Source organism: Bos indicus x Bos taurus, chromosome 2 (genome assembly GCF_003369695.1).
Source record: "Bos indicus x Bos taurus breed Angus x Brahman F1 hybrid chromosome 2, Bos_hybrid_MaternalHap_v2.0, whole genome shotgun sequence".
NCBI lineage: Eukaryota > Metazoa > Chordata > Mammalia > Artiodactyla > Bovidae > Bos > Bos indicus x Bos taurus.
In genome coordinates this window covers 38,417,900-38,434,019 of record NC_040077.1, presented here as the reverse complement: position 1 = coordinate 38,434,019, position 16,120 = coordinate 38,417,900, and the positions used below count along the sequence as shown (strand labels likewise).

At 43.0% G+C, this 16,120-nt stretch overlaps 1 protein-coding gene across 1 annotated transcript in view; it reads right to left on the bottom strand.

The window, feature by feature from the left end:
* The window catches only part of ACVR1 (activin A receptor type 1), a 131,266-nt gene that overhangs the window by 27,062 nt on the left and 88,084 nt on the right, over positions 1 to 16,120 (bottom strand). The window contains exons 4-6 of the mRNA XM_027560249.1: positions 7,044 to 7,307; positions 4,658 to 4,869; positions 492 to 591 (exon numbers count right to left, since the gene is read on the bottom strand). Coding sequence (XP_027416050.1) covers positions 492 to 591; positions 4,658 to 4,869; positions 7,044 to 7,307 — 576 coding nt within the window. The remainder of the gene's footprint in view (positions 1 to 491; positions 592 to 4,657; positions 4,870 to 7,043; positions 7,308 to 16,120) is intronic.

The window sequence follows — 16,120 nt, the reverse complement described above, 5'->3', positions numbered from 1 at the left end:
TATGAGAGGCCATAGAGAAATGTACATAGCTCCTTTAAATAAAGGACTTATAAGGGTAGCTTTGGCGAATTTATTTCATTTTTTTTTTAAAGGGGAAGAACGAGAAAGTAAAAAATTGCCACAATCAAGATTACTGTCCAAAAACCAACTTACCTCAGACTCACCAATGCCTATCTTTGGTCAGTAGCAGCCATATTAGTTCATTTTCAAGCAGTCCCAATATCATAAAGGGTTTACTTAAAACTGAAAGCCTTTGACTAGGTATTTTCTATACTAACTAGTGGCAGGCTCCTTTGAAAAGAACTTTACCAAGTTCAAATGCTCCAACATAAGTCCCAGAGCGGAAGCACAGCCACTCCACAGGGCTATCTCACACCTCCGTACATTTAACAAGCAGGAGACAAGCAGCAGCAGATTTTCCAAGGTCATATACTTCTAGAACCACAGCAAACACCACACAGAACCCACAAAGAAAGGGAAAAGAGAATTACCAACACACTCCAGCAGTGTGATCTGACGGGCCACTGTTCTCTGTACCAGAAAAGGAAGGCCAGAGCCGCTTCCCGATGTACATGAATGATCCAATAAATCCTGCAGTTCAAAACAAGGAGAAAGAGAAAGGATTGAGGAACCACTTCCAGGTCAGAGCGTGCAGCTGGGTGTAACTTGCACGGAGGCTGCAGTCCTGGAAATGTGGCCCGTCCATGTGCATGGAAAGCCCCAATGAATGAAGGACCGGTCTTACTCCTTAGGAAAACCTGAAGCTAGCCCCTTCCCTAATATGGGATCGGTTTTCCTGAGGGATCTTCCTGAGTAGTCCTTTCTTATACCCAGAGTTTTAGAATAAAATAGCTGAAGAAAGAAAATGAGTGGACCAAGTCAAAGATGTAAATTAAAAAGCCCAAAATACAGGGCTGAGCCCAAAGGAAAGCAGTAGACAGAAAGTGGAGCAAAAATAAAAGGTTTTCAAGTCCAAAGGCTGAGCACAGTTGGCCCTATTCTGCCCTGCTTATGATATCTATCAAGGGATGTACGGTAATTGACATGCCAGCTAAGGAACTCTAATAAGGAACAAACAAATTGGGAATGAGGAACAAACAGCTCTCATGCAGTGGCCGTGTGCATCCTCAAAGTGGTACACGCAAGCAGAGAGAGTGACCAGGATGCAGGTTACCTTTAAGGTAGGCAAGGGACAGGAGTCACGAAAGTAATACCTCTGTGTCATTTCCTTTTTTAAAAACGTTGTCTACTCTTAAATTTTTTTTTAATTGATGAAAGATTCTTTAAATTCTATAGTGCTTTACAATTTTCACAAGTTTCTCACACATGATTTCATATACTGTATGTCATTCTTGATGTCAATTGCCCACAAAGCAGAGAGACAAAGAAATATAACTTCCATTTAAAACATAAAACCATACCCCAAATCTGCTTCTGGGCTTCCCTTGTGGCTCATCTGGTAAAGAATCTGCCCGCAATGTGGGAGGCCCTGGGTTCAATCCCTGGGTTGGGAAGATTCCCTGGAGAAGGGAAAGGCTACCCAGTCCAGTATTCTGGCCTGGAGAATTCCATGGGCTATATAGTCCATGGAGTCGCAAAGAGTCGGACACGACTGAGCGACTTTCACTTCACTTCACTTCAAATCTACTTTTAAAAATGAACACACTGCAAAAAAGATTCCCAATTAGTTCATTCATAAATTTTCCATTCTTACTGTCAGTGCAAGCCAAGAAGCAGACGCCTTTTTGAATCAGGAATGGATTTTCTATAATAAACAATACTGCGCCTATGGTGATTGTGGTAATGTTACAGCAATGTTGAGCTAACACTCCCCAAAGCTCCTCCTCTCCCAAACATTGTAGCTGGCCTGCTGAAGGAATACATTTCTTTGTTCAAATTTCGTCTTTTACTTAATCTGAGCACCACTCTGAAATACTGTTGATCAGCAAAATTACCAAAATCCGAACATCCAAAGAAAGAAATTTAGAATTCTTAAAAGCCACAAAATAGATAATCAGCAAGCAATTGAATGTAGATGAAGTAGTTTCACATCTCCCTAACTTTCTCTTTTGCTGTTCCCTTTTCTCTTTATTCGTCCCTTTTTTTGAGAGAATAATTTTGAAAATTAAACTGTGTGTTTTTTTAATAATGTGCAGTCCTGGTTCTAAACCTAGTTCATAGACTTCAGGAGATGGGGCAAAAAGAAATATCAACCGAAGACTAACAAACATTACTTCAACTCTTGGATGCCAAGGCTTCTTTTTCAGTGCAGGGGAGCTGTTTAGTAAGGTACACATTGCTGAGTCATGTAAATGAGACTATCACTTAAATAATCAAGTCTGTAAACCAATAAAGATGACTTGTTTCAAACAGTGTTGTTTACTATGTCATATCGTGATATACTATCCTTTAACATGGCTGAGTGGAGAAGACTATCTTAGCATATGCTACCATTCTGCGTTCAGAATTATAGAAGCCATTTAGATAGTAATTTAGACTAGAGGTTCCCAGCAGTGCCCAATGTGATTAGTTACATTAGCAATTCTAAGAAACAAAATTCTGACTACTTCATCTCATGCTTTTGCTAAAGTTTTATCAGGATTCAACCTTGTATCTTCCTTGCTACTAACTCAAAGAAAACTCATTTAGTCTGCCTTAAAATGCAAAATAAACTTCTAAGTACACTTCTGAAGAAAAACTGGTTTTCTGCTTTCTGAATGAAATGTCCTTATCCCCTCTCTTCCCAGTTTGATGTAGCAGAATTTAAACAAGTAGAGGAAAGAAAGCTAAACAAGGTTCCTTCCCCCTTTTTTCATACAAAACTTGACTGTGGTCCAGCGATGGAGAAGGCAGTTGGATAGGCTAGTTCCCAGCCTGTATCAACCGTCAGGACGGGCTAGTTCCCAGCCTGTATCAGCCACCATCAAATGTCTGCACAGCTGGCTAAGGGCAGTCATCCAGGTGTAGCACCTGAGCTCCCAAGACTAGTGAGAGCAAGTCTTCTCCAGCAAAAACGCTTAACTGCAGAACCCCCAGTCACTTTTAGCTTTGTTATCTAGCAGAACAAGACTTAATTCAAGACAGTTTTAGGCAATGCACAGTCATGGCATTAAATAACACCGAATCACATTAAAAGCTGCCACCCTGATCATCTTTCAATTCATGAGTCAATGACAAGGAGAGCATCGATTTGGTATCAGCATGACTTTTAACATCTTTCTAGTATTCACAGATCTTTGCCTTTTTAAAAGGGACCATCTGACTCAGCACAGTAACCCTGTAGAATGTTATTACTTTTCCCTTCAGCACTTGACGTAACCTATTCACAGCATGTGGTTCTCTTTCTCACTTAAAGCTTAAAGGTGCTTTAAAATTAACACTTGACAAACAATTTCAAAAAGTGAAAAAAGACAGTCGCTTCTTAATGTGATTTCATCATTTTAAACTGTGCAAAAAGAGTAACTTTAAAACATACAATACAATGGTTTCTAACTCTGTGCAAGCCGCAGGCTAACAGTGAGCCAGAGAAATGCAGCTGATCTGAATGGTGTGTGCTGTACGTGTCAAATACACAACAGATTTTGAAAGTTTATTTTAAAAAAAAGGATGCAAAGTATCTCATTAATAATTCTTTATGATTATATACTGAAATGATTATTATGTTTACTAAGTCATGTTAAATATATTCTTAAAATTAATACCATCTGTGGGTTGTTTTTGTTTTTTTAACTTTTTTAAAGACAGCAAAGAGATCAAACCAGTCCATCCTAAAGGAAATCAACCCTGAATATTCATTGGAAGGACCGATGCTGAAGCTCCAATACTCTGGCCACCTGAGGTCAAGAGCCGATTCACTGGAAAAGACCCTCGTGCTGGAAGAGACTGAGGGCAGGAGGAGAAGGGGGCAACAGAGGATGAGATGGTTGGATGGCATCACCAACTCAATGGACAGGAGTTTGAGCAAACTCTGGGAGATGGTGAAGGACAGGGCAGCCTGACATGCGACAGTCCATGGGGTTGCAACGAGTCAGACACAACTTAGTAACTGAACAGCAACAACAACTACAAAATTTTAAATTACACGTGCCCCACATATTTCCATTGGACAGCACTGGCGTAACCAAGTGAGTGCCCTCCACAAGGGGGCAGCACAGGAGCACAAAAAAGGTAATAGCTGCTTTTTTGGATGTCAGGTTTTAAAGTCTTAAATTACAGGGTGTTAAAATAATCTAGACAGGAAAGTGATTTTTAATATTAGGCAAAGGGTGCCTTTTTTTCTAAAAGCCCTATTATGGCTAAAAATAGAGTAACTGAGTACCATAAACTCCAACCCTGCTCTCCCACCATCAAAATTATAGGTGACCATTGTCTGTCCCTGTCCCTTTACTCCCAAAAGAAAAATAACTACCAAGATTCAACTAAAATAAATCCACTCACTCATTTAATGTAAATGTCTGTCTAAAATAAATGTTCTCACATAGAGGAGACTAAACTCACGTAAGCGTGCCAGCATATACTTGCTAAGAACGTAAGATTCCAGTAGTACGTGTGCACATGGTCCAATCACCAGCAACTTGCTTAGCTTTTCATACTTGAAATAACAAAGCATCTTCAGCCATCTCTGTCACATTAGGGGTCCCCTGGAGCCCAAACTCACTGCTAAAGTGCTGTCTCCAACGTTGGTGGTGATGAGTCCTTCAATGGTGCCATATTCCACATCTCTGGGGTTGAGGCGTTCTTGATTGCGCCTTTTAAATTTTCGGAGAGCAACTCCCAATAGGCAGGCTAGAAGGCATACTGCGAACACTACAGACAAAATGATGAGGCCAACCTCCAAGTGGAAATTCTGTGTTCCAGGAAAAGATTTCCCTGGAGGTGGGGGAGAGAAGAGTAATTGGCTATAGGATCATTGTTTTTAATGTTTAGCATAACCAATACCTAACAAGTAGCTCCCGATCCCAACCACATAGTTTTATAAGTCGCAAAGTGCTAAAACTAAAATACTTTATAACACCTGGCCAACAGCCCAGTCATTTAACCATTATTCATTTAGATACAATAGGATTTTGAAAAAATTCCACTGAGAACCAACTTAATGCATCTGTGTGAAAAGTGTTTGTAAAATATAAAGTATTATATAAGTCTGATACTATCCTTATTAAATTAAGATTTGATCTGTAAGGATGTTTTATCATCAAGCCCTCACAGACAGATATTATGCTGCAGTATTTCTATGAGAAAGTGCTATCTGAGTTAAGACCAAATTATCCAATCTGTGGGCCTTCTCTTCAGTGTTACCTTGGATATCTATTGCTGTATTCTCATTGCTATTTTTACATCATGATTTATGCCTAGGAACCTATTCATTCAACTTTCTTTAACTCACTTATTCAACATTAATTCACTCACTTAAAACATTCACTCTTTGATTCACTCACTCACCTAATCACACACTGACTCTCTGGCTCAGACATTATCACATCATCCATTCAAACATTTATGCGTTCATTCACCTAAACACTCACGTGTCACAGAGGCTTTCATCTTGTCTAGTGAGTTAAGTCAAAGTTTCTTACTTGGATAGTGAAGGTCATAGTTAAAAGATCCCAAAGCAATTATCACCTCTGAATTTCAGACCCCCTCCTAAGACATTATACAACCAAGCCCTGTTCTTCCCCACGAAGGTCTTATTCTTTCAATGTTCCTGGCCTCTTCAGTCATCCAATCTCAAGCTGAATTTCCTTTACAAATTTCTCTAAACTTTCCAAATCCAAATTAATCAACAACTTGGCACATAATACTCCAAGGTACATGTCATTTGTAAGATAAAGTATAAAACTAATTATGTACAACATTAAATTATAAATATCATGCCTCCCTAATTAAATTAGAAATTCCTTAAGTAAATACATTTTGTACTACAACTCTAATCTGGCAGGGTCTTCTGCAGACGAGAAACTTTTCATACTGTAGACATGATTTTTATGTGAATGCAGACATTTTTCATGGTCCATCCACTCTATTAATCACAGTTTAACTCACAAAGTTTATTCCATCAAGTACCCTTTTTAGTTTTAACCATTTAATACAAAATCTCTATTATTCAATCCTATTTGCTTATCAGACTTTAACCTTTCTATAGACCTTAAGGTCCTCACCATAACTTTAAAAATTATGAATTATGCAACATGATCTTATATCAGTTTTTTGTTTGTTTGTTTGTTTGTTTGTTTTCATTTTTCTGTCTCTCTCTCTCTTGCTAGTTAGCATTTCTGGCCTTGGATGCTCCTCATAATCTCTCCTATAGTTTGTTTCTTTTTTGTGTGAGTGTAAGATTGATTAAGGACACCTATTAAAAATGTGCTATATATTAAGACAGTAAATTTGGCTTGAGCTGAATCTACAGACTAAGGTACATTAATATTTGTAGGGACTTTGAGATGCAGTTCAGGGCTCATTTTATGGGGAAACAGTTTCAGAAGAGGACTGAAGTCCATATTGACTATAATATGGAGAAGATTCCACATAACCTACAAGGTTGAGATGAAATCTCACCCAGGTTCAATTTGCAGTGACAGATCACTGGGCATCTGATACAGGAGAATGGCTTTGTCTCCTTCCTCTTAAGAAGGAAGGCATTCCTCTCAGATACCAGAGCCTTATGTTCCATTTTCTTCCCTACATACTCAACATAGAGACAAGTACCTAATAAGCACAACTGTTTTAGAAATTATGATATCATAGCTCCTTTCAGAAAAAGGTATCAGGAGCTACTCACCTCCTCATGACACCAAGAGACATCTGGTCTGCCAAATCGTCCCCATAGTAGATATCACTCTGCTCACTTTCCCTAATACGCCCATCCTTGTTATAGATTCCCAAAGGCCATGCCTTTCTCTTCCTCACTGGACCTAACTTGCTTGTCACCCATTGTTCAAAGAGTAGGAGGAAAGCCTTGTGGCTACTCACATTTTTAACCCACAAAGAACCAGGATAAGACTGACTAAAACCCTTGACCTAGAAATAGAAAAGTCCATGGGAACCTTTAGTAGGCAGCTGGGCCGTGATGTTCCTGTTACACCAGTCCCCTTGGCAGCACTCCACAGCCTGGCCAGGTGACGGCGGGGTCTTACAGGTCATCTTCCCCTGCTCGTAGACCTGGAAGCAGCCTTTCTGGTAGACGTGGAAGCCATCATTTATGCTCAGCGAGGAAAAGCACTGCTGGCCTTCACAGTGGGCCTCATCCCCACAGGAGAGGCCTTCACACACACACATGTAAAGCTTGGGGTTTACCTTGGGCTTCTCATCTGCAGAGTGGGGACAGAAAGGAAGACAAACAAACAAAAATCACTGTGTGGGTTGTAACCCCATTGGGGGAATCACGCAGTCTCTCCAAGACCAATACAAACACATTAGCCGAACAGAAGAAAGTCAGGTGAAGCATCACCACTGGTCATGATCTCTCATCTGACCAACCACCAAATAATAATCACCTCTCAAGATATGAATGTGTTTCTCTAAGCTGGGTGTGTTTTTGATCCTACTAGGCTGAAGAACGGTTATCATCTGTTACAGGCTTCGGAAAATGGACTTCTCCCATTGTGGCTTTCACGGTATCTTTGGTCTGGTGGGCTCTCATACCCCAGTTCTTGAATCAGAATGTTTTTACCAGAACATAATGCTCTTACTTTTATTTTTTGTAGAAGAGGTTCCTAGATACATGGCATCTGCTAACACCAGCTCCCGCTAGCTGCATACGAAACCCCGTAACTACTCACACAAGGGCAGCTGATGTTCCTGCCATCACCTGTCTGCCTCAGAAACACAGCAGTACAGTAAGAGTTCACAAAGGCGCACGGTCTATAATTACATATCCATATTATCGATAGTTTCGCTTAGATGTCTAGATTACTTTTTCCGTAGGAGAACACTTAAGTTTTTACATTAATTACTATGGGAATTCATCACCGCTAAAGCATTTTCAACTGGCAGAAAAAAAAAATTGGCACTAATTATTGAGGATGGAAGCACAAAAGGACAAAGGGAACAGAACAGTGTTTGAACAGTAAAGTAACAAGTGGGACTAAAGGAAAAGCCTACACAGGTTGGACCAAGGCACAAGACAGATCATCAGTGAAGCATGCCTCACCAGACCTCCTAATTGTCTCTTTCTGAAAACACTCATTTTCAGTTTGATCTTTCAAATCACTCTTTTCTTTCCTGTGTTAGAATAATTAGTTCAGACTTGCTGGTACCAACAGTTTCCACTAGTGGAGAAGGAAAGTGAAGACAGCATATAAACAGCCAACTCCTGGAGGCCCCTGTTAGTCTGCTGAGGCCCCTTTGACCAAAGCACTGTTCATATAGAGGGGTGGCGCCTTTCAAAGCCCCCTGAAGGTCTGCAGCACACACAGACTGCCTTCCACTCCCTGAACCCTCTGTGGCAGCAGGTCAGCGAGAGAACGGCTTCCTTCTTAAAATAACAGGTCGGACGGCTGTGCTTTCAAGAGGAGACCTTAAGGTAAGGTCTTTGAAAATGTCAAGTTCATTTACACAGATTTGTGTGGGTATGTGTGGAGGTGTGGGTTATCTCAAAAAGAGAAAAGCGTTCTTCATCTTTCTTCTCCCCTCTTCAAAGCAGTGAAAAATAGTTCACTGCCCACTGTAATGTGGGTGCCTCGTCCCACAGAGTAAGCGCATACAGACACACAGACACAAGCTTTCTATTTATAATTGCCTTGCTAGGTCTTTTGAAAACCACAAGGGGCTCATCCAAGAGCAGAGACATGCCCGAAAGCAGAAAATCCAAAATAGCCGCTGACAGTGTATGTATGTCACCAGTCTCACCCCCAAGGAGCAAGAGCCCTCAGACATTTTTAATGAGCAATAACGCTAATGAGCCGAGGGGTAGTCTTTTATTTTTCCTTGCCTAGAGAAATCCAAGAGAAATTCCAGCACCAATCTATTTCTATGAGGATGAGAAACATATATATCTGTTGACATAATCCAGCAAAAAGTTTACTCTTGCCAAAAGCAAGTTGAAAGATAATATTTCTAGGGAGTCTAGACACGCTTGCCACTCTCGGATGGCACAAAGCTGTGCTGAGAGTTGCCAACTATGCTGCCCAGCAGGTGATGGCTCTCTGGAGGGAAATGGATAGGAGGGGTGAGGGGCAGAGTTAGTGGTGTCATACTGACTTGCGATCAGAGCTGAGAATTTAAAAGTATATGTTGAAAAGCTGTTGAGTAATGTAATGTATGTAAATGTGAAACACAAATGTGTATTTTAAGACCCTAAATAATTTTTAAAGGTCATGGATATCCAAAAATACATAACTGAACACATTAAAGAGGTTGTATCTGTTGATGCTTGGTTGGGGAAGAGGGCTTGAAGGGGTAAAACGAAAATAACACAGGAGAGAAGCTGGCCACAGACTGATAATGAATAGAGGAGGATGAATCATTTACTTGCTACACGTACAGTCTGCCAGGAACAACAACAACCACCCCAGGCCATAGAGGGCTCACTCATCACTGATTCTATGGAAACAGATGGTTCAGGGTACCAAAGAATTAATCGCACTTGGTGGTTATAATAAAAAAAAAAAAAGTCAATTAAAAGAAATAACATAATGACAATAATAATTTCTCTAATGTGCCTTCAGAGTGAACTCGGTTCTTAAAGTCAGAGCCCAAACTCTAGGAGCACAGGCACAAGATGTCTCCTGCCTTGCCAAGGTCTCTGGCTTTTGAAAGGACATGGGGATGGTCTGACAGATGTTTAAATTGTGACCTAGAGAATATTGCCAGAAGTGAGCAGCCTCAAGTACATACCATCTTTAGTAAGATTCAGCCCACTAGACCCAACCCTGCAGTGCATCCAGGCATAACTGGGTACAGATCTTAATCAGATTTTATCCTCTGGGGTCATACTCTAAGTTAAAAACCAAGGTTTTCAGATCTTCCCTGCCACAATCAGAAAAAAGGAAAAAAGAAGGAAGACAACTCTTAACTCTATGTAATAATTAACTCAGTCTCTGATATGGGACCATGAGTTCAGTTCAGCAGTTAGCAAATGGGAAAGTATAAAAACTCCACCAACTCTGCTTCCTATTTTGCTTTTCACCAACATTTACTTTTCTTAATTTGTGAATTCCCATATAACTGATTAGCAGAGCCCTTAGTGAATCAGTTTTTTTTTTATACAGCCAAATATAAAGACCTTAAATTCACAAGAATATAAGAATGACCCCATGCACCCACACACACATCTACACCAGACCCAAACATTAGTTAAACGCCACTTTGGCAATCTTATCCAACAGAGTAGATCAACCTAAGAGACCCCAAGAGGATTTTCTGAGCCAGGATCACTAATTCAACAAAGCAGGTTACAAGCAAGGTAGTAGCATTTTCAGACCTTAATATTCACAATTCTAAGATGCACAGCAGGCCCCCAAATGCCTGTGCCTCACTGTTTTTATCTTGTTAAAATTTAGGAATAACCGTAACATGTGTGGGCCTGGGATATCTTATTTGGGGTAGGCTGGTGGGGTGGGGAAGTGTGAGAATTATCACAAAGCCCTTTTTAGGGCCACAAACAAGGGTCTGTGGACCTCTAATCTCTCAGACTGAGATATAAATACACTACACATCAGGGAACACCGAGGAAGGATAATCACCTTCTGTGACTGATTTTCAACAGTCCAGCCAGGAAGCACCACATCTGATATGAAGCATTTTACACTTGCCTGTGCAAATAACTACGAAGTGCCCTGGCAGAAGGCAGTCAGTCTACTCTACCTAATTGACGCTCATTTAAATAATTCAGTAATTGAAACGTCAAGCCAGAGGTATTCCCTCTGTGCAGAGCTCACCCACACTGTTTGTTCTAAAGGCACCTCCCAGCATTACTCAGTGTTATGGCTGGCACCCTGTGCCCTCTGGAGCCCCAGAACCAGGCCTGTGTGAACACACTGGCAGCCCACGTCTGGCTGGGAGCAGCAGGGAGTCCTAGGCGCCACCTGGAAGGATCCGGGGCTGGCTCTGCAACCACAGGCTCAGGCTGGGGATCCCAGGGGTTCACCAAGGCCGAATCTTTTAAGATTCTCCTTGTTCTGGGCGATACCCAGCTCACCATCTGGACACACCTACTCTCACAGCCTAATCCTGGACTGGCAGAGGAAGAGGCAGAGCAAAGAGCATTGCGGATTTTCTAAGACTGTCCACAGTTTGGGATGATCTTGTGCCTCAGAGTAAGAGGACCCACATTCATGTCTTAAGTGGGACTTGAGCAACCTATGCACATGATGAAGGGATTTCCATATTCTCCTGCCCACCTGCCCAGTCATGCACTACAGAATGCTCTAAGGCATTTCAGTTGATGATCATTCTTAATGGTGCACAAAACCCGTTTCCCACTGAAGTCTTTGACACAGAAGACAAACGAGAAAATGCTCCAAGTCAACCAGCCTGTAGCTGTGATCCCAGGAATCAGCAAAAGGAACAGCTGAATTTCTCACAAGCTCACCTCAGAGTGGCACAAACAACACTGTAATGATTAGACTACTGTCTCTTAGACTATTGTCCAATATCTCAGAACTTTATAGGCTAAAAAAGGAACCCCAAACATCCGTGGACTTCTTCCAACAGTATAAACAGTTCATTCATTTGAAATGACAGCTTCTATTAGGCTCATAGATACGGGAGGCCTTCCATCAGCTCCTAATCCGAGAGTGCAGTATGGCACCTTTCCAGAATCTTCAGCATTTGAGATCTCTGGCATTAAACAAAGGCTTACGGAAGGATTTTGCAATGCCAGGTATCACTGCCAGCAAGCCTGCTCCTGAGACAGAAACACAAAGGTCTGTCCAGACTGCCTAGTGAAGGGCATTTGATGGTCTGGCAAGAAAGCAGGCTATATGCTTGGAAATAAAAGACACCCAGGTGCCTAAATGCTCTCATTATAAAACATCCACTTAGGGATACCAAATCATTTTTTTTTTTTAAACCTGAACAGAGAAATTGATATTTGGTAAAGTTTTACAAGCCAAAAAGAAAATAGGAATAGGGGCAATTGAATAGGATCAAATATAAATTAGAATAACGACAATAAAAAACAATAGTAGGGTTTCCACAATTTTGAACTCACGATGCCTCCACTCTGAATGCGCCCTTTCTCCAGGGTTTCCTCATGGAGCTAATGGTGCCCCCATTTCAGATCTACAAGCCTGACTCCATGACCCTCAAAATGGAGATACACAGGGAATTCCCAGCAGTTAGGACTCGGTGCTTCCACTGCTGGGGCCCAGGTTCAATCCTTGGTCAGGGAACTAAGATCCCACAAGCTGCGACCCTGTCTCCCTCAAAAACGGGGGGAGACACAGTGGTCACCCTGCCCTGGCTGACCTGCTCTCCACCTTTCCAGCCTCACCTCTGATCCCCTTGGTTCTGGGAGGGGTTCCTCCTGCTTCGGGAGCCCAGGTCTGCTAGGTATGGAATTCCCCACCATGGGATGCTGGGCTTCCTTCCTGAGGACACCCCCCAACCCAGTCTGTGCCCGTCTTCCCTTCAGATCTCACCTCATTCTCCTCAGAGCCTTTGTTCACACCCCCAAGTGTAAAGCAGGAGCCCCTATCTACACTCACACACACGTGTCTGCACGGCTGTTCCACATCCAAATCTCCCCTCCAGACTGTGCACCCCATGAGGGGAGGAGCTGAGCCCACTCAGCTGGCCGTTAGGCTCCCCACAACTGCCTCAGCCCCTGGCGGGAGGACACGCCTGATGAACGTTTAGCTCCAGAATGAATTTTCTCTTCACAGACAGGATTTAGAGGTGGGAAGAGACATGATGCTGGTTTTCAGAGCAGACTGAGCCTATAAAGTCTTTAAATGTCAGCAGAGATCTTCAGGCAAGGCTTAGTCACCGAGCCAGCATGTCTGTGCAAACCCCTTCTCCCTGCAGGAGCTCGCCACAGCGTCACAGCTGCTCACCTACTCGGGCTTTCAAGTGTGGAAAATCGGTACTTTTTGTGTTATGGTAGGTTTTCTGTTTGCTTGTTTGTATGTGTTGGAAGAAAGAAGTAAAATGCAAGAGTTCTGAAAACAAGGAATTATTTAATATATCAATAGAAGAGCAGGGCTTTTATGGGAGGTCCTTCCAGCCTCTATGATGCTATGGTGATCAGAATGATCAAAACAGAGTGCCCTGGCTCCAGCCAGTTTAGAGAGGTCTTGCAGGACTTGCCTGCTCAGCAGGGAAAGGATGCGCCTGGTCTCTGCTCCCATTTTTCTCCTATCAGTGAAAATAATGGCATTTTCAGCAGGGAGTGAGGAAGAGTGAATTACATCATTTTCCCCTTCTTGCTCTGCTGAAGGTGATAAGGATTCCTAAGTCACCCTGCATTTGAACTGCTGAAGCTGGGGGATGGGGGAGAGTTCCATCTGTTTATTTTGTGTCTGGGCTGACTCCTTGTCTCTGAAATAATCCCTGTAAATGAAGTCTACTGCAGCAGCCACACCTTTTATTTCAAAGCCAAAAACTCAGTCTGTGTTTAAATGACTAACAAGTTAAAGAGCATTGTGGGGTATTGACCTAAGACAATACTGGTCTGTCTCTTCCGTGATTTTTATGATTCTATGAACACAGCAAAGACTTAGCTTTAACACGTGTGCCATGTCTGTGAAGCAACTCCTTCATAGGGGAGAAATATGGGGGTCGTTATTTAATCTTTCTTCACTTTGTCTCCAAACTTCTTGAATTGGTGCTTCATATAAACAAATGATTACCAGGCCTAATGGAAAGTACCTACTGAGGAATTCTTTCCAAGACAATATACCCCTACTCCGCCCCATGTATTACTGACGATTCTTTCATCTAAGTGAAGCTCCAGTTGTTGGGAGAGTAACAGAGAGGACCACAGGCTGGAGGAGGGGGAAAGTGCACTGGGGAATTATAAACACTTCAGAGAAGTCATCTCTTGTTTAGATTCAGGAGATCCGGTGACGCGGTATCATCTATAGCATGTCTTAGGCTTGAAGCTCTGCTCACAACGTGGGAAGAGATGTTCCTGACTCATTTGGGTTGTCTCCACCACCCCTTAGGATATCTGGGGAGTGCATGGCTGCTCCAGCGAGGGTTTCCTACACAGGCTCTATATTGAAAATATACTGCACGGGACCAGACAGCAAAGAAGGGCCAACAGAGCTCCTGCTTCTGTTCCCCTCCAGAGCCCATGACCTTCTTCTCTGGGAATCAGGGACAGAGCCTCCAAGGTCGCCAATCTCTGCTTACCATCAGCCAGCCGCCACCGCACCCCCACTCCCTTTCCGGAAGCTTTCAAACCACAGAGATAAACCCTTCAAAAGATGGGCAGTGCTCCAGTTTGTTAACAACAGTCTTAGACTGCCAGCCTCTAGGTATCGTGACACCCAGAGCTCAAGGCAAAAACATCTAGAAGTAGTTAAATCCAGCTAAATTCCTCCTCTCAAGCTCCCTACCCTAACCCATCCCAGAGAAAAGCAGAGATGAGATATTTTCTAGACTCTCTCTTTCCAGCCCAAATGAAGCCAAAGAGATCAAAATACCCAAGGCGGAAAAAGCTGGGGCATAGCCCAAACCTCTGACATTGCTGCTTTCCTGTCCCCCAATTTTCCAATCACGTCCCAAGGTCCTGTAGGTTCACAACTCCATGGAAGGTCAAAGAAAGAAGGAATCCCATGACTACAAGCTTTGTGCATCTGTATTATAATGTGATCTTTGCTTTGCCTATCTTTATTATCCCGTCTAAAATTGAATACAGTCTACAAGAATTCATGAACTCCTAAATTCAACACACTTAGGACTGGCTTCCTCATCACAGACTGAAGATCCTACAAGTCACCATGAAAAAAGCTGAGTGTGGGTCATTTTCAGTTTACTGTTTCTTACTGCCAAGCCCACAGAAAGGCTCCTCCAGGTGCCTACACTCTAGGTGGAAACAGAAAGCCTTTCTTCAGAGTGCTGTGAACCAGAACTGGCTTTTCAAACACACATTCCACACCCCTCACCGCCCCTCTCCCCAGCTCTGTGGCACAGCACGCCATTCCCAACTTCCATGATAATCTTGGACCTTGGCAGGAGAAAGGCAGCTAAATCCGAGATGTGTCACGAGGCCACTGGCTGGGGAGCAAGAATATCTAAACACAAACCAAGGCAAGAGCAACAGGCCAGGGTTTCTGCAGAGTCCCTTTGGCTCCCATGGCTGCAGAGCACCAACAGCCTAAAGATAACCCACGTCTCTAAGAAGGGGCACTTTTAAATAGTAGCTTTAGTACTACCAGTCACTTTAGAAGTTTTTCCTTTCAGAGCCTGCTTCCATCCACACTGGCGTGCCAAGCCTGCCCAACGATGGCAAGCCCGCAGCAGAGATGAAAGCCCAGAAGGAAATGGAAAGAGTCCCAAAGGGAAACAGACAGCTCCTAACATGCTGGGATGGTATTCTGTGCCCACACTTGGACTGCTGAGAAAGAATAATCTAGCAAAGAGACACCTTGTATAAGTGATCCATTGACAGTCACGGGGGATTAATGAGCAGGTAAAAAATAAAGCAAAATAGTTTAACTCAATGTCTCCCGCTTTCTCAAACTGTGGCAGAGCACACCATGATGGCTGCTGTCCAGGGTTTTTTTTAGGAAAGCCTTTCCCTCCAAGAGGAAACACAGACCTCTCCATTTGTCAGACCCCGTTTGGCTGAGCAAGCAGAAGTGTGTGGCGTCTTCAGCACATACCGTCCATACGCAGTCACGGTGGCCACTCACTAACCACAACAGTGCCCAGTGGAACCGCTCGGAAGAGCCTGCTCCTTTTTTGTTTCCTTTGAAGCCAGGGCCAAAGTTCCCAAGATCTTCCTAAGAACCACTGAGATCCACTCAGCCCTTCACCTTAGCCAGCAGCGGAGCCCACGCTGTCCTAAATGGCAGTCGGCCCTGGGCTGGTGTACGAGGGACAGGTGCGTAGTGGGCTATTTTCAGCTGCTATCAGCTCAATCACGAGCCGCACATGCTCAGTAGGCAGGCAAGTTTTGGTTGCCTTTCCAACCCTGGGCAGCCAAGACATACACCTTTCACAGCTGCCAGGG